The sequence below is a fragment of the Corythoichthys intestinalis genome, chromosome 7, assembly GCF_030265065.1.
Source record: "Corythoichthys intestinalis isolate RoL2023-P3 chromosome 7, ASM3026506v1, whole genome shotgun sequence".
Lineage (NCBI taxonomy): Eukaryota > Metazoa > Chordata > Actinopteri > Syngnathiformes > Syngnathidae > Corythoichthys > Corythoichthys intestinalis.
Window position 1 is genome coordinate 16,236,403 of NC_080401.1, and position 22,688 is coordinate 16,259,090.

Below are 22,688 nucleotides of genomic sequence, written 5' to 3' on the forward strand. Positions count from 1 at the left end.
TGTTGCATGTAAACAAGAGTAAAGTGTATTTAACCACTGTCATCCTTTATTACAAGTATGGAATTTATGATTAGGGAGCGAGCGTGAGACTATGCGATCGGCTCGGGAGTTACTGCTCATCTGTATTTTTTAATTTTTTTTTAATTGAAAAAAATCTGCAATGGACTGAGGGCGTGAAGTAGCAAGGGATCACTCACTGTACATACATCAAACACTAATAAAATGTATAACCTATATGGGTGGAACGGTACATGTAATAGTATTGAACCATTTCGGTACGTGGTGCTCGGTTCGGTACGGACGCGTACCGAAGGAGTTTCTGACATAATATAACCCTTACTTTTCGAGGCTGTGAGTCGATCGGGTTACAGCATGGGTGCCCAAACCTGTCCTCAAGGGCCGCTGTGGGTCCTGGTTTTTGTTCCTACCACTTGAGCACAGACTGTTTAACCAATGAAGTTTGTGCTAAAACAAGCAGCACCTGACTGCAATCAACAGATTACACTTGTTAAACACAAGCTTGGTGAAAAGATATCGTCTTGTTTTGTAGGAATGAAATCCAGCACCCACTGGGCCCGATGTGGATTAGTTTGGACACCACTGGGTTACAGTTTCTTTGTGTAGATTATATTTACTCCGTCTTCTCTACTATAATGAGGACCAACACGGTAGGACAGTATAACCCAGAAACGTCAACGGCGCGACAATGTGGCCGTTGCGAGAACGCAGTGAAACGCGGGCGTTAAAGTAAATCAGCCAATGCACACCAGTCGCAGTGCGGCTGCGTGTTAGATGCATCCCAGAAGCGACTACACGCGACGCACGCGAAAAGAACGGCAGAGTTTATTATTTGACGCGAGACACGGCCTCCTGCGTCAATACTACTGCCGGTAGCTAGGATCGGGCCGGAAGTTACTCGTGTAAAAATACGTTGGATCCGGTCGATTTTCAAACTAATATGCAATTGTAACCTACTTTTTGAGTCCATCAGATCTCTTGAGTGGTAGATCGGGGCACCGTTGACTTGTCTTTGATTTACTGCTGTCTTCTCTGCTATAATGATAACCAACATGGCCCTGTGTTCAATACAAAACCCTCCTACCACAACAAAACAAGTAGGAACTAATATTCACATAGGAACTAAAGTTATACAACATAAAATATACAATATAAATGAATACATCACATTTGTAAAATATAAACACATAATAAAATAAATAATAGGCAATTTAAATAAAATAAATTGAAATGAGCTAAAACACCTGTAATTAAATTATAAGAATAATACACACATCCTGCTTACACAATTAAATTTATTAATTTCTGTGTGGCGCTTTAACTTGAGAAAATCCACCAATAAAGCTTTTGAAAACCGTTTATAAGAAAAAAAAAGTTTCATTGAGGCATTTCATTTGTAATATACATGTTAAAATCTTCATCATTGGGATTGCTTTTCTCTTTAGCACAGGACTTCTTTTTTCTTTCAGAAAGAAAGCTGACCAATATGCGGGGTCTGAAAGGCAAATTGCTGTTGGCTTATCTTTAAATACCCGCTACTTTTTGAGCAGATTTCTAGCTTTGTATAGGCTAATGTTCCTATTGTTGAAAGCACAAAAGTGTGTAATAAACAACTTGCACATTTATATTTTGCATTTTGTTTTCTTACTGTACCGAAAATGAACCGAACCGTGACCTCAAAACCGAGGTACATACCGAACCGAGATTTTTGTGTACCATTACACCCCTAATAACCTATAAACACAATGTGTGTACACCCTAAACTTTGGGGGGATTTTGAGTTTTGATATTAAAGTCTTCTTTTAGTATTATTGACTTAGGGTTGATTTAGGCATATTGTGGCTATAGCGATGAGCATCGTGCAAAGTGCCATGCTAGCCTTCATTTTAGTATGTCAAACCATGTTTGATAAAGTCATGAGATGCTTTAGTTTGCAATATTTATGCTTTAGAGGCATTCAACATTTTAAGTTGAGCTGTAAAATGATACAAAAATGTTTGTCTTTCCAGAATGATCAAGTGCCAGTCTCAAGAGTACAGCTTTGTACCAAAAACCTGGATCTTCCCCGCTGAGTACACACAGTTTCAAAATTATGTCAAGGAACTGCGGCGGAAACGCAAGCAGAAGACATTTATTGTCAAACCAGCCAATGGAGCCATGGGCCACGGGTAGGTCAAAGGCAAAAATGAGTGCTGCAGAGTAATAAAACACACCGATTGGGAGACGGAGAGGCAGCAAAAGGAATGATTTAATGTAAAGACGGAGCTGCATGACTGAGAATTTTTTTCAAGGCAAGCAAATAAAGGACAAGCACAACAAAACAAGACACACCGGGTTGTTTGACCCTGGCATGGAAGTAGCTTATAGCCAGGCTCAGATTGATTGTGTGGGCTCAAAGGGGGTGCTAAATCTCATTGTTGGTCTGTTTGTCCTCCATGGTCAAAAATCACCATAAATCCGAGCCTATCATGACTAGATGACAAACACACCCATACGCAAAACACACACACTCGTCCCTGGCAGTTACTGTGCCTCATCCGTGGAAGGTGTGTGCATTGAATATTGGATGCATTTATGAGGTACCATCAGCACACACCAAGCAGACTGGAAAATTGACCATGATGGTGATATGGAGAAACTCAATACCATCTTATAAGATAGGCAGACTAGAAAGGAATGCATTTTTCATATGTGAATTCCCAGCGGTTAAAGGATAGGAGATGCCAAATTTCCGTGGTAAGTTTTTTTTTTTTTTTTTAACACATCACTTCCCTGACAATGAAAATGATTAAGTATTTAGAGAACCTCAAAATCTCAAAATGTAAATACTGTATTGTGACATACCATTTCAAAATAATATTTTACTTGCACTGTACCTAAAATACAGATTTAACCAAAATAGGAAAATAAAAAGTCTTGAGTGTCAGGAATTTTCAATATTGTCAGAAACTCGAGCTTAACTACCTCATCATTTCAGATTTAATTAAGAACTTGAATTTTAAAGGGGGGGGGGGGTGATTACTCATCTAAACAATTTACGTGAGACGTGAAAAGTTATTTAAATAAGTTTTTTAAAAAGTCTCTCGCTCTCTTTCTGCTATATATATAAAATCAAGGGCGTAGGTTTGCGTAGGCGTAGGTAGGGACGTAACACTACCAACTTTTCTGGATGCTCAAATTGTCCCCACCAACTTTTAAGCAACCTTATATGAATTATATAATGACTTCAGTTATATAGTCAATTTAGATTGTCTTCCCATATGTTTTTAGGATAGAATTGACCCTACCATTTTTAAATGAATTACTTAATTATTACTTATTATTAATTATGTTCAGACTTACGTACATTTATCCCTTTCCACTTGATGAATGTGCCAGTCTTTTTTTTTTTCCTCAAACACACGTTTGATTGGCTGAAGACTTGCCCCCCCAACCACACACACACGCATCCACCCCCCTGACAGAAATACAACATGCCGCCCCCTTCGAAGACGAGGGATATTAGAAGTTTTAACCGCTAGCAGCAGCCACTGTAAGTAATGTAGAAACGTAAATGTTGTGTAGGTGGGGAACACACCGCTAATTTTGCTACTGAAAGTCCGACCTGCATCAGAGTTAGCATAACATTAATCTGCGAATTTCTCGAACTCGAGGAGGACGCTGCTTTGAGAGAAATATCTCTCGTATGTTTTCTACTGTTAACGTTAATTAAACTGTAAGAAACGTAGTGAACCAAGGTTTACCCCTTTTCCCCAGTTTTCTTTTTTGTTTTATGCATGTGGTCTTAAAGTAGCCCAAAGGAGCTTTCATTTTTTGTTGAGTTTGGCTGTGCTTGTGGACAAAAGCGTAAAACACAAAAGCGTTTTTCCTGAAGGAAGGCTCCATTTTTATTTATTTTTGTTATTCCCTGACTAGGAAGTTTTTTTTGTTATATTTAATTTATTCAGACAGACAATTTTGAGTGGTATTAAAATAAATGTTTATTGTTTTGCATTCCTGGATACTTAAGAGATGATGAACAAGTTTGTATTTCTTGTGTATGTTAATTTGTGTTCAAAATATAATGCATTTTAAATTTGTTAATATAATCCAGACATTTATTCTGGTTTAAATTTAAGTTGACTCGCCTTTAACACTCAAAACAAGATGGAGAAAATTATTCGACTAGATTTAAGAAAAATTATCAGATTAAGACGTTATACTTTGAAATTGCAGTGAGAAAGTATAAGTCAATCCAGATTCATTTTGTATTAATCATTTAGCCTATCAATTACTTAAGTTCTTATTGTTGAGAAATGCAGCCCTGACCGCCGTTCACCCAATCCATTTGGTCTTATTAATATCCCATCCCCAGCAAAAAGTGTACATGCAGGATATGCTGTTAGATCGTCCCTGCCAATATTGAGACCAAACCTATGCCCTTGATCTATATATAAATATATGCATATTTATGTGTGTAGTGTATGCATGTATGTACAGTATGTATTATGTGTTTATAATAGAGATGTCCCGATCGATCGGGTCCGATCACGTCTTTTACAACTTATCGGAATCGGCAAAAAAATATCGGACATGCCTTTTTTTAATATATATACAGTATATTTTTTTAAATTAAATCGTTTTCTAATTGTATTTAACGTTTCAGACATAATATGTTACACTCATCGAGAGCCTTTAGTTTAGGCTTAAGGTAGGGTTATCAAATTTATCCCGATAACGCCGGTAATTAATATTTTTAAAAATGTATCACGTTAAAATATGTAACGCAATTAATGCATGCGCTGCACGACCCACTCACGCATTGCCGCGTTCAATCTGTAATGGCGCCGTTTTACCTATATAGAGAGCTAAACTGCAGCGTAAAATTAATAGAGTGAATTTTGGCAGCCTTCGGAGCCTTTTTTTAATTGGCTAAAGCCTTACAATCCCTCTCCGTACGATTAGAAATATCGTGGGAAGCAATGTGGGGAAGAACGTTAGTAATTTATCTTTTTCTTAACACCCTGTTACTTCCCAACGCAGAGAAGATATATCACTTGTTAGCACTACGCACAGTCATGGTTCCACTTCCCATCATGCATTTGGGCAGAAGTTAAATGGCTGCATTATCATTTACTGAAAGCTCAAAAAATACACTAGATGGCAATATTTAGTCACAATATACAAAGTCATATTTATCCTTTAAGAATGACAAGTCTTTCTATCTGTGGATCCCTCTCACAGAAAGAATGTTAATAATGTAAATGCCATCTTGAGGATTTATTGTCATAATAAACAAATACAGTACTCATGTACTGTATGTTGAATGTATATATTCGTCCGAGTTTTATTCATTTTTTTCTTAATGCATTGCCAAAATGTATATGATCGGGAAAAATTATCGGGAATGATTGGAATCGAATCGGGAGCAAAAAAAAAAAAGCAATCGGATCGGGAAATATCGGGATCGGCAGATACTCAAACTAAAACGATCGGGATCGGATCGGGAGCAAAAAAACATGATCGGAACAACCCTAGTTTATAATATATATATATATATATATATAGATATAAAATGTGTGTGTGTAACTTAAGGGTTTTCCGAACTTTTCATCTGAAATGTTCATAGCCTGTTTAACAGAAAATAAATAAAAACAAAGTACATCTAGTTAAAATGAGTGGTCCTGTATGTACGTATTTACATTTATGTCTATGAGTCAATAATTAATGGCAAATTATTTTTAGTCTCCTTCAAACAGTTTGTAGACACCCGAGGTTTGAGAACCCCCGTTTGAAAACAACCAGGATAGATAGTAGTTTTATGTAACTTTGATTCATGTAGACAGTCCGGTTAATATCCGGAGTTGTTTCTTGATATATCAATTAAGATGACAATTATTGCTCACAGGTTTTTAAGCTGTGTCATGTAAGATGTATTTACAGTACTTGCATTCATTATTGGGACCAATAGATGGGGATATTGAAGCGCAAATACCTGTGTGAGCTCACCCCTCCATGATGTTTTTTTTAAATTTGTCTTTTTTGTATAATGTTATCATAATTTATAGCTAAATGTTGCACTAAGCTCCTCTGTATTAAAGAATAAAATGCAGCTAAATCTGAATTACTGCAATACATTTGAAATATGAAAGATGCTGAGCTTAGCTCAACCTCTCAACAACACAAAGCTCACAAGATTAAAGTCCCTCAATTTTTCTTGCATGCTATGCCACAGCAGGAAATGAAGTTATACCTTCCCTCGTAATTTATTTTGCGCTTGCCCCACTAAATGAAGTTATTGTTTGTGTGTGAAGTTATAAAGGCAACAAAATCAAAGCATGCGCAAAGCTTAAAAAGAAGAGAGCCCCTCTGGTGCTGAATTAAATAGGCAAGGGAGAGTAGACCATGATTATGTGACACCCCGGCTCATCAATCATGTCGTCTTCTCTTCAGCAACTCCTCCTTGACTAACTAACAGTGTTAACCCTGTCCTCATCAATCAGGTTGCTGTCTTCAATTTAGGGCCACTCACATTATTGGTTAGGCTCCTATCAACCTGTCCCTGTTTGGTTCTGCTCAAGAGTGCTAATAAGTGGGCAGATGAAGCGCTGGTCTTTAATGCAGCAGTCTCTGTCAGAGCGGACGGTAATGTGGTGTGATTAATAAGCTTATGGTACTAAAAACACAGACATTACTTCTAAATAATGACTTGAAACCTTCCCTCTCACTTGTTGATTTTCATTTAATAAAGCAACAAATAAAAAATTACAGCCATACCAACTAGTTTGAACATACACAATGCTGTTCGTGGTCAAGACTTCTGATTAAATAACTTGGTTTTCTCCGTGGCTTCAATATTTTAAAAAATCCACACTACTGTCCTTTTTTTTGTTTTTTGTTTTTTTTTGGACATATTCGTGTATGAGTATTCATGTGTAATCCCCCCACGTAATGTCACCTTCAATGCTTTTTATGAAACCAATTTAGTGTTGGCTGAATTTAACTTGGGGTGATGGAGATGTAAGTCAGTTGCGCTGAGTCTACATATAGTGGTTGGAGGATGTTATCACTCAAGCCACCAGCTCAAATACATATACAATGCATGGACAGACACACGTGCATTTCCATTCCCACACACACATTCCATGCACACTCATTTATATGAATGGTTGCAAATAACACAACTCACTCTGCGTCTATGTACTATATAAAATTGTGATTGCCAGTGACATGAGACCACAGCAAATTGAATTAGATGGGATGAAATGTAGCAATGGCCTTTGATGAGGTTTTCTTCGTATTACAATCTTCTCCAGATGCTTACACAAAACCAGCATTTATGTTCTACCTGTGTGTTTTTTGAATAATTGACTTTTTTAGAGCGCGAAGTAATCAGAGAAGCAGAGATTTTGGAAGGCTTAATGCTCTGCTGTGCCAAATAAGTCATCTGTGTTAAACTCGCTATAAATCATGGCAATGGCACTTATTATAACCATGCTTTTGTGAAGGGTTCTGCAACAGTAAGGAGGTCATATGAATAACATCCTGGAATCATGCTTCCAATCTTTTAACAACTTTTGGCAGCTTTAAACTACCGTAATTTTCGGACTATAAGTCACATTTTTTTTTCATAGTTTGGCTGTGGGTGCGACTTATACTCTGGAATGACTTATGTGTGAAATTATTTTGTTCAAATCTTTTTTATTGGTTTTATGATCATAGTTAAATAACACCCAAAAACAAATTAACGACATCCACAAATTGACATGGAAGCAGCAGTTGGTGCACACATTCGATGACTGGGAAAAACAAAAGGGAAAAACAACATAGGCAGACAGACACAAATACGTAGTCTGGGAAACAGAAGATGGCTAGTTACTTTGATGGTTCTACTCCAGAGTCTCAAGACTCAAGGAGGAGAGATAGGCTCTGTAGGAAGGTAAAACTGGACAGCACCTGAGCGTGTTTCACAAGGAGGATACAAATTCAGCATTGTTTACAAGACAATATATGGAGATCCAACTAAATGGAAGAAGGATAAAGGGGGGGGGCTGTAGCAGCTTAGATAGTTATAGTAGCTATGTTTTGAATCGGGTCTCAAAAAAGGTTCAAAATGACTGCCATATTTTTGTGTAATTCTGGAGAGCGCCATTCACAACATGTCTTAGGTGTTCCAGTTTTAGATTAGACATACCGTAACTTCTTCGATCAGGCGCTTAAAAGATGGAGGCTCAGTTTTTTTTTTTTCCCAGTTAAGTAAAATCATGCGCCTCACAAGTAAGGTAATAAAGGCAATTGCACTGGCCTGGTGTGAGGAAACTAATACGTTTAATGGCACATTCCCAAACAACGCTGTTACACAGTTTGGCTCAATATCTTTTTTACATAAGAAGGACAATGTTGTGAAAATTTCTCTCCAGAATGCATACAGCCTTGGACACACTCAAAACATACGGCTCAAGTTGGCTGGGGTAAGACCACATCTTGGGCATGCTGGGTCAACACTTTATGTGTGAGATTATTAACACATTATTACACCATTTCACATGTTATTTTGGTGTTTTGGAGTGACACTGATGGTTTGGTAAACTTGTTAGCATGTTCTTTATGCTATAGTTATGTGAATAACTCCTTAATAGCTATGTTACGTTAACATACCGGCCACGTTTGCACTTCGTTGTTCATGCATCATGTAACATTATCATACTGTACACCTATTCAGCATGTTGTTCTCTATTGTATTTTTATTTTAAGTTGTCTTTCAAGATGACATATCTATTCTATGTGTTGGACTTTATCAAGTAAATTTCCCCCAAAAATGCGACTTATACTCCGGTGCGACTTATGTTTTTTTTTTTTTCTCCATTGCGTATTTATGGGCTGGTGCGATTTATAGTCCGAAAAATACGGTAAACACAAAAAGTCTTAAGGATTAAGAAACTATACCCATGCACTTTTGCCCACTTAGATAACATATATTAATTGGTTTGAATAACAAGAACTGTCACGCCAATATACGGGCTAAACTTAAAAATAATGTCCTAGCTAAATGTTGGATTTGAGCTTTATGTCCTTAACCATGAGTAATATGAAATGAAAAACTGTGCTGTGAAATGTGTATATATTTTAGCTCCATTTTTATCTAACGTATAAGACGGTGCCAATATCATCAGTCAGTGTTCATTGTCGCTTCTATGTCATCATTGATCATCTTTCTAATTATCTTTCTATCTTTGCTATGCCATATTTTATTATGCTGCTGACGACACTCCAATTTCCCCACAGAGGATTAATAAAGGCTTCTGTCTATCCAGGATCTCACTTATCCGTAACTGCGACAAGCTGCCAGCCCAGGAGCACTTTATTGTTCAGGAGTACTTGGACAAACCTTTCCTGATGGAGGGCTACAAATTTGATCTGCGCATCTACATCCTTGTCACTTCTTGTGACCCGCTTCGCATTTTCCTTTACAATGATGGCCTGGTGCGCATGGGCACAGAGAAGTACCATGCACCTACTGAAGCCAATCTGGTGAGTCACTTCCTCACACACAAACACACACAAATATAATGTCGTACACTGTCCATGCTACATCGCTGGTTGACTTTCAATATAGTCTCATTAAAAAAAAAAAAATCAATTCAGATTACAGTATATCTTTCAATTTTCAAACTGTCTTCATAATAGAACCTGTATTAATTGTAAATATCATAAGTAATGTTGTTACATTGTTAGATGTAGTCACCCAAGTGTAAATTAAGTTAACTACTGTTTACATTCTTATTTTGTTAATCAAAAAATTTGCAATGACCACCCTGGCTTCATTGACCAGTTGGTTGTCTTGATTTTCTCTTCTCTGCCCTTCTCTTGTGGGATCACAAAAATTCCAAGAAAATGCTAAATACACATGTGAACAGTATTATGGAACACGTGTTATATTGTGGCGTTGTTGTTATTCATGTAGATTTATTTTGTCCTTTGTAAATTCTATTGTGTGGTGGTTATCTCTAATAAATGCTGCAGGGCAATAATGGCAAGTAGCTGGTTGCAAATGGTCTAAGTTTGAGTATTTTTTTAACAGATATTCAAATTTATACAACCCTGCATCATATATGCAGAGGGCCAATTTGATGAGCTGTAGATAGTTACAGAATAGATTTAATGTGAAGTTCAGATGAGGCATAAATTGACTATAATTGACTATAATATGATGTATAAGCACATATCCACAACTAAAGTTGCTACGCAAAGCTGAAAGTAGGTGTAACTCACTGTAATGAAGTTTAATAGAACAACACTCTAGTAGTAGGAGTCACGGACGACACTATACACACACTTATACTGGACTGTATGGCGCATGTCTGGTGTTCAGGCAGCTTAGTGCCACATATATTTTTTGTAATATTGAGCTATTCCTTTTCACCTTGATGTTCTGCAGCAACTAAGTCTATTGTGATGTGCATGTACACAAACAGACCCCTCATACTTCTATCAAACACGATGCACGGTACATATTGTCTTACCAAGTTTGTGACACATGATAGAATCAAGCAGGCTATGGAGATGGATGTTCAATTCCATAGAGAGTGGCTGCCAGACAGCCATCAGGAGGTAGAGTGGCCTGCGGTCACAGTGTTATTACCTTGTAGCTAAGGACATGGATGCATTATAAAGAGAGGGGTCCAACAAGGCCACTAATAGGCAGACACTCTGGGATGCATCCCAGCCATGCTCTGTGGAAACTCTGGGGCACTATTGCTCTTATCGCTCATTTGATTCAGTTTTGTTTACAGTATACAGCATGAGCTCACAGCAGCAGCTCTCTTAGTGCACTTCTCATACACAGCAGGTCTAGAACCAAGCTCTTTTTATGCAACAGTTCTGGAGACAAATGTCTCTGTGACAGGAACGTAGCTAGAAAGTTTTGTACATCTGAAAGAAACTGGAGAGTTAAGTGAATCGTGGTTGTGAATATAATAAGCTGTTTTTTCAGAATCATTGTGCTGAGAATGGATTAAGAATTTAATAAATATAAAACTGCTCTTAATCTGTGTTTTTTTACTTAGTCCATTGCCAGGGAATGCTTGTTCCTTGTATTATTTGTCAGAATTATGGGTGGTAATAGTGTATTGGTACACGTTGCTGTCTTTAATGCAGTTCATAAGGGAGTTGGCTGTTAGACAGTCTCCCTACACCCAGCCACTTGATATTTCCCATGCTGGGTAATTGGGAGAGCTAGGTCAGGAAGGGAATCTGGCGTCAAAACTGATTCACAAATCAGGTTAGCCAGTCAAGTTAGAAACCTGATTCGCTGTCGCCACCACTGATGGGAGAATCTGAATGAAAGGCTAATGTTATAATAAATAATTGTTGTCTATACTTACCATATTGGGGAGTGGCTTTTAAACAATTTACTTTGATCAGTTCATAGGAAAAAAGTATTGTAGTGGCATGCTAAGTTAACATCACTGTTACAATATTTACTGCACTTAACTTTGTATTACCTTGTAGTTGGACACATTGATGAACAAAATGTGTACTTGGCTAAAATGGCTAAAATATACTTTAGTTGGGACTGAATTATTTTCATCCTTTTCTAAGAAGTGAAAAGTGTTATGCTTCAAGTGTTTTTAGATTCGTGACAACACAACAAACGAAAGTTACAGTATGTAACTACGGTTCTAAGAATCTCGAATGTCCGCGAGAGCGTTCAATCACTCACAATCCTCGTGCTCACACTAGAAAGTTCAATAGGTACCGGAACTTACAACTTTTACACCAGAGGTGTAAATTCATTCAATATTGGAGATAATGAGTGTACCTTAAAGTGCCCCTCCATCCAAAATGGTCAAATTCAGTTTACCAGCCAAAATTTACTCTCCGTAATCATCTATAACATACTAGCAACCATTAGTCCCAATCTGTCAAATAATTTTGGCACAGTCCCCATCAAAAGTAAAAAAAAAAAGCCTGCCTCATTGAGCTTAAAGCACTGCCCACAGTGTGACGTCACTTGAGGGATCTTACATTGTTGTTGAGACAAATGACCTGTGAATTTTAATCAGTTGACATTCTACAATGTGTAAAGTGGCACTTACTCATGCATATGCCCACTCTAATGTGTGTGTTAGTGTGGTGGAGAGTGTGACGACCAAGCCAGTCGCCACCCTTGCCACCCCAAGGTCGGAGCAGGCTTTAAACGCCCCTATGCACGCGTCCTGAGCCAATAAAGCACTACCGGCCCATCTGAGTCACACCCAACAAGTCTTCAGGGCCTTGCCTTCAGTCAACATGCAAAATGTATTCAACTGCCAATAGTCCAAATCTTCTTGGTGCCAAGCAAGAGTTCGACGTTAAACTCCCGCTGCACAGCACCTCATCCACAACATCTCTCTCATTGTCATTCAAAGAAAATTCCTCTGAAAAGTCCGATTTATTGCAAGAAATATCACTTATTTCTGATTGGTGTTGCATTCAACTGCTTGGCTCTTCAACTCGAAGGATGTCACAACATTTCAAGGATACCCTCATCCCTTTCTGATTGTCTTTTTTTTCCGACGATGTACTAAAATCACTGTTTCCAGCTTGATATATGTTGTTATTCAGATATATAGCAATTGCTTAGGGCCTGGATGAACACTTGAAATGTTGACAAATAATTGGGAAAAATACTATCTAGTAAGGATTCTTTCTTTTATTAATCTGACCTGAATTTTTTCAATTGTTTCTCTAAAATTCTTATGACTGAACACTGTGTACAAGTTAATCTGCTAATCTATTTCCCATTCCAATCTCCTCAGAACCAGCTCTACATGCATCTTACCAACTACTCAGTCAACAAACACAATGAAAACTTTGAACGTGATGAGACGGTGGACAAAGGTAGCAAAAGATCCATCAGTTGGTTCACTGAGTTCCTGCGCATCAATGACTACGACGTGGCCAAATTCTGGGGTGATGTTTCTGTAAGTGGTTAGCTGACTAATACACAACTACACATTCACAGCAGATACAGTGCAAATGCAAACAGCACACGGTTGCTTACATCTGGAAGCAAACACTCAAATATACTGTACACATGCTGCTTGCAACACAGAAAGTAGACCAGCTAAGGTTTGACAAGATGTGTTATGACAGTTATTCAGTCAGCTTCAGAATTTTGTTTAACTGAATGGAAGAACCCAGTCAAAACATAATTCCTGAAGGGTGTGCTTGCCTGTTCTGGCACTGCTCTCAGCTCATCTAAACACTTCTTTCCACTTTTTGTTTTCCATTTATCATTACCATCCTTCCTTTCTTGCAATTTTTACTGATTTCTTTTGACGATAGTTGTGCTAGTCAATTTGTTGGTAAGGATTTAGGCCCAAGCAATTATTATTATTTTTGTTTTCTAAATGTAATGTATCGTATTTTTCGGACTATACGTCGTACCTGAGTATAAGTCGCACCAGCCAAAAAATGCCCAATGAAAAGGAAAAAACATATATAAGTCGCACTGGAGTATAAGTCACATTTTTGGGGGGAATTTTATTTGATAGAATCCAACACCAAGAACAGACATGTCATCTTGAAAGGCAATTTAAAATAAAATAGAGAACAACAGGCTGAATAGGTGTACGGTATGCCAACATTACATGACGCTAGAAGTTAGATCGGGCCTAAAAAATCCAGCCCGACCTGACCGGGTATTAAAGCCCGACGAGGCCCGAGCCCGATAAATTAACTTGATTTGCTTGCCCGAGCCCGAACCCCCCCGAAATTTTATGTCATATTTGTAGGGACTCAGGAGAAGGAGGAAATACGGGGATGCGATGCGTAGTTGCGTTTTGTGTGATCACGTTTGTGACGATGCCGGTGCATATATGCATAGTAATAAATTAAAGCCTGTCTTTTGTAACAAACTCTCCCAGTTAACCAAGACTGTAAGATGGATATTCAATCAACATTTATATCTTTTATATTTGCGTGTCTGTTCTAACAGGCAGATAGTGGATTTTACATTTATTTTAATCTCCTCGAGTTGGCAGAAAAAAAAAAAAAATGCACGTTTTCTCAATGTTCAAATAGTCTACATATTTTTATGATCATTATGAATGCATTTACACAATGAAACAACGCTGGAAAAGTTTGCTAAATATATGTCTCGTATGACATCAAAGCGCCACATTCGTTTACATTCAGCGAAGCCGACAGAGGTTTCCGTACAGCATCTTCAACAATCAATTTTAATCCTTTCCATATCCCACTCGAAAAGAAACTACAAGGATGCTTGCAGAAGGCGCCAGGGCGCGGGAGGCGAAGATTGAAAAGAGAGCCACTGCGTTCACGTGCGCAGGCATGCACAGCGCCTTCTCTGTTTTATCCAAATTATTTATTTTATTTAACATCCATACATCATTTTAGTATAAATATATGAATATATATTTATTTAAAAAAAAAAAAAAAGTTGGCGAGAGAGAAGTCGGCCCGATCTGACAGTAAATAATCACACATAAGTCACTCCAGAGAAAAAGACGCACCCTCTGCCAAACTATGAAAAAAACTGACTTATTTTCGGAAAAAAAAAAAAAAAAAAAAGGTAATGTAATTATACCCAAATGGAAACCAGTAAACTTGTGACCTCTATGTTGTATCTACAGATCCCTTGGTGTAACACCAAAGTGTCACCCACTGACACAACCCCAGATGTACTCTACTTCTCTTGCTCTCGCATCACTTTTTCCATGCTATTTTATCTAAAGCTGCACTCTGCTATTGCCCTATGCCTACCATCCTTTGCGTTTCATCTTTGTGTTTACACTTTGATGCATACAACCCAGATACCAGGCTGTTTGGACTCTTCCAGCAATGAGCACAACCAGAAGGCTTGAGAGTATTTTAGTACCAGTACTCTGTTTTTAAATGCATTTTGCTTCTTTTATCTCCATCACAACTATTTGTATGTTAAATATTGTATTGATGCTCTTAAAAACCAAGTGAATTTAATTTCGCTTTGACAAATACGTAAGTGAGAAGCATATAAAACAACTCTGCACATTCACAGAAAACATCTGGTCAGGATAGGATGATGTTGAGGGGCTGACACACGCACATGCTCACACATGCACTCTTTAGGCATGAAGGATGGTAGTGGGAGCAGGTGTCTGTACTGAGCAGTCTGTGGATTGGACATTTGCGTGGACCTGTGTGAGGGACAGACACTGGGCTTTTGCCTTATCAGTCGGAGGCCAGAATTTTATATCCCCCCACTTACACTCAACAGTTTGTGTGCTCAGGGCAGTCTGTGGGTCAGCAACACTCCATGGGACTTTAAAGAGAGGAAGCTTTGTGTAGAATGCTAGAGATAATGTGTGTGTATGTGAGTCTTAAACAGCAAAATCTGAGTTCAGATCATTCCCTGATTTCTGTGTCAGCGTGGCTTTTAACGATAAAACAATGACTGGTACAGATGAGATACAAGTGTGCACAACAGAGAATTTCTTTTGCCTATTGGCCAAAATTATTATTTTGAGAAGAGATTTTTTTTTTTATTTCATTGCACTTGTTGCAATGACAAACAATGTTCTATTCTATTCTACAGTAATTTGTGACTGTTTGTCTCTGTTTTTATATGTCCTGCCAGGAGCTGGTCGTAAAGACATTAATTGTGGCAGAGCCTCACGTACTCCATGCTTACCGCATGTGCAGGCCCGGTCAGCCACCAGGGAGCGACAGTGTCTGCTTTGAAGTCCTAGGCTTTGACATAATCTTGGACCGCAAACTCAAACCGTGGCTACTGGAGGTACATTTTAATTGCTGTCTAAAACAGATATATTTGAAAAAAAAAAATCTTTATAAAAGAATTTAACATGTTTTTTCCTCCTGATTATACTGACATTTCAAATAATGATGATTTCAAACCCTCATTACTAACTGCTGGCAAACCTGTGTGTAACCTAATGAGGACATGCACCATAAAAAATGGATGGAGGGTAAAATGGAGTTACCCCACTGTGATTGAAAGTGGTTTTGATGGTGTGTGTTTCAAAAAGAGAAGGGTTGTAGTCTGGGGCGTCTCACCTGTCCAGCTGCTAACAAAGTGTCAGCGGCTTCTGAAGTGAAGCACTGTTCTATCAAGGAGGAGAGTGGGCGACGGTGCCTCACACTGACAGAAGGCATAAACACACTGATTTGCTTGTACACTCTGTCCCTGGGGCATAGACACACTGAAACAAACCTACACAGCTTCTAATATGTGCGTTTGCAGGGGGGCGTGTGTATGTATGTGTATATATATACATACAGAATGCACCCTTTTCCTATGTACAGTCAAAGGACTTTCAGGGCAGACCGAGATGCCATTACATGCACGCACTCAGATCCACCAGCACACACTGTATGTAAAAGGAATATAAGCATGTATAGCAACACTTTCTGTGCATACAGTACAAGAGTGCACAGAAATGTACATTTGCACGCACAATATAGGTCAGGGTCTCTAAAATGTCATCTTTTGCTGAGGGGCTTCCATTAAAACTCCACTCCAGGATTTGTAGCTGACCATGTTCATGTCAACCATTCAGTTAAAGCCTGACTTAAAACCTTAAACGTAAACTGACAGCTACCCCACCCTTCCCTACTTCCATTCCTTGCCCCCCCACCCCCCAAATTGGCTAAAGTATGGCCACTGCAAGGAGGATTTGTGTTTAGTTCTCTGCTATCAATCCACCCAAAAAGGAAATTGATGTACTGATATGACAGGATTGTACAAACGTGTCTGTCTACAAAAGCCAGATTGGAAAAACACTGGAAGAATATAGACACAATTAAGTCTTAATTACAAGTCATAATTTTATCATATCATATTGTAAGGGTTTGAATTAAAAATATTTATTATGTATTTTTTTAATTTCATGTCAAAAGTGTTATTAAAAGAAGCTTATAATGGTAATTAAAATTTTTATGAGTGACTGTTAAAAGTCTACACATGATTGTCAAACTGACCAATCAATGTCTTTCTCTTAAAAGACTTGCCATACAATAATCATTAGCTAGTTAAAAAACATGACTGCTTTATTGCCTAGCATATTTAGTGATGTAATAGCTAATATTACATTTGTAATATTAAGTTTTACTGTACTACTTAAGTCTTGATTATATTTTACTTTTCAGTGAGATTGTCTTTTGATGTGGTAAAAGGACTGACATTTGCAGTCTGAGTTTGGTTTTAATTGTTTTTTTTTTCTGATTGTTTCTGATTGATCCGTTTTGTAACATGACAAATGGTGCTCACAAGTAGTGGCAGACTCTTCATTGTGTGTGTGTGTGTGTGTGTGTGTGTGTGTGTGCGTGAGACACATGTAAGGTACATAGTACAGAGCTATGAACGCTGCTGTTCCACTCCAGCAGTAATGATCCCCCCTGTGCAATGAGCAGCCCTCTATAATGTTCATCAATTAACATCCTTCACACATGCACCCACTTCTCTTTCATGCAACATTTACAGCAAGAGTCATTTATTGCCAAAACTCCAAATGATTAGTCAGGGGACAGTTGTGGGAATCAAGAGCCTTTCTTAAACGTTCCCTCCACAGGCTGTCAAGTCTGAAAATAACTTTATTACATCTGTAGCTTGTTGATGTGTATTGATATTCAATAGGGACAGTACACGCTGCGAGGACAGGCTTTCTGCAAACTGTGCCCTATGGCAAGCCCTCAAGCTTGAATTTAATTTATTGAGAGATTACTTTGCTACAGTTTTAGGTTAATTAAATCTATTTCCAACTTTTTCACTAGTTCTAATTTTCGACTTGCCTTTCCTTCCAAATTGGTAAGAGTCGTGACAGGAATTGAAACTCGATCTTGTCTTCCCAGGTTTGTTCTGAATTTGTAGATGTAACCTCTCAGGTTTCACTGTTGGTGTCATTGTGAATTATCCATATCACACGCGCTTTCTGGTTTATCCGGCCTGCTGTTCTGACACTCATTCTCTCTTACTCCTTCAAATGTCAAAAGTGGTTGTTGGACATGCATACTTGCAGCCAGGAAATGGAACTTCAACCTGTGTAAACTCAAAGCCAGGTGGATACCTGAAAGCTAGATGGTATCAAACAGAAGATGCTGTCAAATTACATTAGCCCTTTCTGTAGCATTGGCCCTAAAGTCTCGTCATTTTCTGAGTGTGTGTAGAGGGTTGATGATTGAAAAAGGAACGAATGTTGCTCTCGCAACCTCCCATTTAAGACAGACAGAAAACAGAATTTTTTTATAGGTCTGTAAAACAACTTAAAAAGTATATTTTAAGCGAAAGGTTGCTTCGTAAAGAAGATGCAAATAAATACTTAGAATATGTTATTTCCCGTTTCCACCAACAAAGCATACCTGCTTACCATCGTTATGGGGAATAAAACACAGACAGGTGTCATGACTCTTGAATTGGGGTTACCAATTGGAAAGGAAGACTGACAGGTTTCTCTGTAAATTGGTAGTATAGTGGTTAACTTAGCTAAAGCTTGAGCAGAATGACTCCCACTTCATGGCCCTTTTGACAGCTGACTCAAAAGGTTACAATGAGCACCTGGATCACAATGTCTGTTGCAGTTCATCCTAAAGAAGCACCAAACTAATACAGTGGTACCTTGACATACGATCGCTTCGACACACGAGCTTTTCGACATCCGACGTAAAATTTGACTCGCTATTTGTTTCTATATCCGACGACATGCTCGAAATACGACGATTTACGACAGCGCTGCAGTGTCTTTGTCTTCCTGCAAGACGGACGCACCATGGATTTTCTTGTGAGAGAAATCAACACAGGCTCCAAAAAGGTTAGTGCAAGGGTGAAAAAAGGTGACGCTTACCATTGAAAAGAAGATGGAAATGTTTGCGTCCGTGAACTGGCCCCACAATACAGCCGTAGAATGTTTCCTATCTTAATGGTCCTCTTCCGATCTCAGTTCACCAGTCTTTATTAGTTAAGGTGACAATTATTACAGTGGTAACATTAGCAAGGAAGTCGCCAGCTTCGTCAGGTTTTTAATCATTTATTTCCGAACTTGTGCAGCCCAACATGCCTTCTGTCCCCCGCAGTATATGCCAAAAACAACAGGACAAAAGTAAAACTTAAAATCTCTACCGCACGCAGCTATCTCACTGTGACGTCAGCCACGCGGTGCGTTCAGTTACAGTACGCAAAACAAAAACCGGCACAAAACTGCCACAGTAGAACTCGATTTGTTACATTATTGCAGGAATTATTATTATATTTGTATTACGATTTTTATTTATATTTTATTTGTTGTGCTGTGTGTCATTGCCATCTGTAATAGTACCAGCAGCATTTGTTAAGGATTTAGTGTAGGTTTTTGGGCTGTGGAACGAATTAATGGAATTATAATGTATTTTCATGGGAAAATCCTGCTCGACATACGACCATTTCGACTTACATTCAAGGTCCTGGAACGAATTAACTTCGTATGTAGAGGTACCACTGTACATGCATTCCTATATAGAGCTTGCGTCATTCATCAATGTTATAGAAAGGGGATCATTTAGTAGGTAAGTGTTACTAGAATTGTTGAATGATTATTTGATTAAGAACTTTCTCACAGCAACAAGACATTTTTATTGCAGGTGCTGTGATACACATTTATGCATTTATTAAAAGGACATTTAATGTTGGGAGGTACTTGAATAATAGCTTGCATGTCTACATAAGGAAGAAGTCTAATTCAGATTTGCCTTTCAGAGGCTTTTACAATCAATCCACAAACTGCATGGATGTCAAACTGTGATTTTTTTGATAGCATGGGATCTTCAAAATAACCCAGACATGTCTTCCCTAAAACAGACGTTTATTTGCAATGCATGCACTCAACCTCTCGTTATAGAGTGAGATTTTGTACTCACTGTCATCTTTAACCTTAAACAACACAACCTAGGCTTCAAACCTCAACTGCTTTACCTTAGGTTACATTAACTCAAGTAAGTGTACTTTGCCATTTCTAGAGCTGTTTGAAAACTGTCAACAAGCCTGTGTTATGCTCCCACGTTGCGGTGACGGCGCAGCGACTACGGCGTCATTAGACATTCAATGGTTCTCCGGCCAGGTGACGCGTTGCTCTGTAATTCACCGCCAAGCCAGTAGAGGGGTGTTGCGTTATGTTTGTACGGTTTTGGGGCATGCTTGTTGACTTCCTCTTGTCTAGTTTAACGGAGAAAAAAATAAACAATGCAAGATGGAACGCTTGATTGTGGATTTTCAGCTCATCAACATTGAATAAATGTTGATCATACAAATGTTGAGGCGCTGGCGACGCAGAAGACCGTTTCGAGGCGGTCTGTCCAACTTTTGATGCCGCATAGAGAGTTCTAGCCTCGGGTGAAAACCAGCTAGCTGTGGCGGCTAGCTTCAAACTGGCGTCGAGCACTGCCTCCAGTGTTTTGTCCGAGGTATGCAAAGCCCTCCGGCCCGATTTGTGTGCCGTGTCCGACAACCAGCCAGTGGCAAGCTATAGCAGATTTCTGGTGGCTATGGAACTTCCCAAACTGTGTTGGAAGCCTTGATGTTAACATTATCATAAAAGCACTGAGGCACTCTCAATCAGTGATGATGTATCGTGTGTGTACTGTCAGTTGTTGAAAATTAAACATCAAAACAACTCTTTTGACACCAAACCTGTGCTTTATTCTTCATATTCTTGAAGTGTGACACGTAAATAAGTCACAGACTCACAGCAAACATATGTACACAATAAATGATGAAGTGCACCAACCAAAAATACGACATAAAGTGCTAAAAAGCTGGCAGTTTTTGGCCGACTGGGTCACCGCTTCCTGTGGCCACTCGATTCCGAACACACACGTCTTGGTGGTTCTTTCATTTTTTTATTCAATCGCTGACCTTGCCATTTGGCAATCTTTATGATGTCTTGACGAGACTTGCTCTTCGATGATACTCCCGTCGGCTTGGTCCATTTTTGCGTGTAGAAAAATAATGTTTTACAATGGTGGTGATTTCGCACTGAACCGGAAACAACAGTCTGAGCGGACCAATCACAGTCCATTTCCCCCACGTCATATGCGTTGACGTGACCGAGGGTTTGAAAAATCAATTGGTATACGTCAGGCTACGGCGCAGGGTCGTAAATCGGGTCTTTCTTGATGGCGCAGGTCTGACGCGGAAGCATAACTCTGCCTTAAGTGTTATTGGTCAGATTACAACACACAACCACACACCATAGGCATGCAGAATTGTAAACTTATTTGGGAATCACATACATCTCCAAATTCAGAGTGAATTTATCATAATGTAAGGGCAGCGTTGTGTATGTATGTGCAACATTCTCTGTTGAAGTTTAGCATTTATTTTTGGAGGGGGTGAGCAAAGCAGTATGTAGGCAGTGAATAAACACAGGATAAGCTGCAATTTATCATTTTTGCAAGGTTACAGAAGGTGTCCACGAACCTCCAAAAAAGACAAATAGATTGAGGTCCAGCCTCATTATAGTCACTGGAACCCCAGAGATGCCAGTACACACTGCAGTGCAGGCAGTGTGATTATTGATGGTTGTGATTACATCTCTCCATCCATTCCTTCCCATTTTCTATCCCCCCTGCTGCTCGAGAAGGGTTGTGCAGAGTGATTGGCAACTAATGAGGCGGGCATGGTTAGGTCAACCGTGGCATGGGATGTTTGTGTCTCGGTGTGAGTGTGTGTGTGTCTGTTCGGTTGTGTGTGAATTGGCATAACGACAACAGACCGACAGACTGCAGCTGGACTACTTCCCCAAAGGCGGTGATACTTCAACCCCTCCCTCTTTTCTTTCCTGCAACTTTCCTCTTTTTTAGTGCGCTACACCCGATTGCTTCAAGATGAGTTTGGTTTAACTGTCCATCCCTCAGAGCCAACATAATCCAGACTTCCTTTACTTTTGAGTGTAAATGTATGTGTGTGTTTGTGGGGACTAATTTGCAATGGCAAGTGTAAACAGATGCCGCAATACTCACATATACAAAGAAACCCACACATGGATTTTTAAATTCTTTTTCTGTTCCCAACACATACAAACACACACACCGCAAATGAGATGTAACTGATGCATAATACTTAATTTCCTGTAGAGAATAAACACAGTGTCTTACATTTGTAACCATCTGAATCAAACTTTCTTTGGTCTATGCAGTTAATCTTTTGTGGGGTAAAGGTTTATGTTCCTACAGCTGTAAATCTGAAGAGCAGCCGTAAGCATAGCATTGAACCTTTGGACGGATGATTTAAAGCTGTGGCACCCTTTAAGATATTTTCTAACCCTTCCAATAGCTTGTATTATCCTGTGTTCATGGTGACGATGATTTACTTGCAACCTACAGCATGCACTGTAAGTTGTCCTCATTCAGTTTATTGAACTCTAGGGCTAAAAATTGATAGTGTGCACGTACAGTTTTATATTCTTTATTTCTTCATTTTTTAAAACTCTTATAGCTCTCTCTGGTTTTAATTTTTCTTCTGCCTTTGATTAATTTGATACACTTAGTGGGGTTCATTCTTATTTAAATGCTCATTGATTTTGTCCCAGGCTATGAGGGGATGTATCTTTTTCCCTGTAAGCTGTAGGTGGCAGTAGATATCTACAAGCCATGCTTTGACTCAAAAAGAGGCTTATTAAGGAATAATTAGAATGATGTATGAGACTGTCTGCATCTATCCA

The 22,688-nt window shown here is 38.8% G+C and overlaps 1 protein-coding gene across 9 annotated transcripts in view; it reads left to right on the plus strand.

Annotated features, from left to right (window-relative positions):
- The window catches only part of ttll7 (tubulin tyrosine ligase-like family, member 7), a 190,734-nt gene that overhangs the window by 17,736 nt on the left and 150,310 nt on the right, over positions 1-22,688 (plus strand). For all 9 annotated transcript variants that reach the window (XR_009063739.1, XR_009063741.1, XR_009063738.1 and 6 more), the window contains exons 6-9: positions 2,028-2,186; positions 9,312-9,528; positions 12,798-12,962; positions 15,620-15,778. Coding sequence is in view for 4 of the 9 variants with exons in the window: in XM_057840102.1 (XP_057696085.1) it covers positions 2,028-2,186; positions 9,312-9,528; positions 12,798-12,962; positions 15,620-15,778 (700 nt within the window). In the remaining 5 variants the exon portion in view is untranslated. The remainder of the gene's footprint in view (positions 1-2,027; positions 2,187-9,311; positions 9,529-12,797; positions 12,963-15,619; positions 15,779-22,688) is intronic.